The sequence below is a fragment of the Aptenodytes forsteri genome, unplaced genomic scaffold (assembly GCF_000699145.1).
Source record: "Aptenodytes forsteri isolate BGI_AS27 unplaced genomic scaffold, ASM69914v1 Scaffold110, whole genome shotgun sequence".
In the NCBI taxonomy this organism is placed as follows: Eukaryota; Metazoa; Chordata; class Aves; order Sphenisciformes; family Spheniscidae; genus Aptenodytes; species Aptenodytes forsteri.
In genome coordinates, this window is record NW_008794583.1 from 437237 (window position 1) to 439016 (window position 1780).

A 1780-nucleotide genomic window follows, 5' to 3' on the forward strand; every position below is an offset into this window, starting at 1 on the left:
CCCCCCCCAGCCCCTCCTGGGGGCACGGCGTCCCCAGGCTCCAGCCGTGCCGGGGGGTACTCGGGGTCTCCAGCCCTCTGAGGACTCCCAGCCCTGAGCCATGATGGGGGGCTGGGGTTGTCCCTGGTCCCTCCGAGGACCCCCACCCCCAAGCCGTGCTGGGGGTCTGGGGTCGTCCCTGGCCCCTTTAGGTAGGTACCCCCCCAAAGAGCCATGGCAAGGGGTCCTTGGGGTCTCCAGCCCTCCAAGCACCTCCAGCCCTGAACCATGGCGGGGGGGTCCTTGGGGTCCCTGGCCCCTTCAGGTACCTTAAGCCATGCAGCAGTCTGGGGGGGGTCCTCAGTTCTTCCAACCAGCAAGGGGTCCTTGGGGTCTCCAGCCCTCCAAGCACCTCCAGCCCTGAACCATGGCGGGGGGGTCCTTGGGGTCCCTGGCCCCTTCAGGTACCTTAAGCCATGCAGCAGTCTGGGGGGGGTCCTCAGTTCTTCCAAGCACCCCTGGCCCCAAGCCATGTGGGGGTCCTTGGGGTCCCCAGGGGGTCCCCAGCCCCTCCAAACACCTCCAGCCCCAAGCCATGTGGGGGTCCTTGGTGTCCCCAGCCCCTCCAAGCACCCCCAGCCATGCAGGGCATCCATAGGGGACCCCCGCCCAGGGCAGGCAGGGGATGCCGGTGTGGTGCCCCGGGGTGCCCGGCAGTGGGGGTGGGGTGCACAGAGGGCCGGGGCCCCCCTGGTGCTCACTGGGGCAGGATCTGGTAGAGAAGAGCCTCAGCCTTGCGCTTCTCCTCCAGGTAGGCTTGGGTTCGCTCCTCCACCAGCTCCTCCAGGTTGTTGGCGTACTGCTCCATGCGCGACAGCAGGTTGTCCAGGATGTTGCTGCTGCTCTCCCTGCGGGCAGGGGGTGAGCATCCACCCGGGGACCCTTTTCGAGGTCACCCATCACCCACGGGGCTGGGGGAGGTGGAGGTACCTGTTGAACTTGCGGAGTTGGACCTTGATCTGGTTGAAGTCGGGGCGCTCCAGGACGTCCTCGGCCCAGCAGTGCTGCATCAGCTGGCCCAGCTCCTCCATGTGGCATCCCACATTGGCCGAGGGGCGGAAGCTGGGGCGCTCCCCACTCTTCACCCGCTCGATGATCTCTGCGGGGCCAAGCACCCATCAGCTGGTCCAAGCACCCATCAGCTGGTCTAAGCATCCATCAGCAGGTCCAAGCACTCATCAGCAAGGCCAAGCACCCATCACAGCAGGTCCAGGCACCCATCAGCGAGGCCAACAACCCATCAGCTGGTCCAATAACCCATCAGGAGGTCCAAGAACCCATCAGCAGGTCCAAGAACCCATCAGGAGGTCCAAGAACCCATCAGCAGGTCCAAGAACCCATCAGGAGGTCCAAGAACCCATCAGCTGGTCCAAGCACCCATCAGCAGGTCCAAGCACTCATCAGCAAGGCCAAGCACCCATCACAGCAGGTCCAGGCACCCATCAGCGAGGCCAACAACCCATCAGCTGGTCCAAGCACCCATCAGGAGGTCCAAGAACCCATCAGCTGGTCCAAGCACCCATCACACCAGGTCCAAGCACCCATCTGCTTGTCCAACCACCCATCAGCGGGTCCCTGGCACCATCACCCCGGCCCCCCCTGCTCACCTTTAGGGCTCAGGTCCAGCCCCTCCATGTAGAAGACGCCGTTGCGCAGGGCGATCTCTTGCAGGATGATGCCGAAGCTGTAAACGTCGCCCTTCTGCGTGCCACGGGCCGGCGGCGACTCCATCCGCAGCAGC

General features: G+C 65.1%; 1 protein-coding gene across 1 annotated transcript in view; it reads right to left on the reverse strand.

Annotated features, from left to right (window-relative positions):
* Positions 1–1780, reverse strand: part of NPR1 (natriuretic peptide receptor 1) — an 18829-nt gene that overhangs the window by 13304 nt on the left and 3745 nt on the right. The window contains 3 exon segments of the mRNA XM_009272596.1: positions 741–887; positions 970–1138; positions 1647–1780. The exon segment at positions 1647–1780 is cut by the window's right edge and continues 3 nt beyond it. Of these exon segments, the coding sequence (XP_009270871.1) occupies positions 741–887; positions 970–1138; positions 1647–1780 (450 nt within the window).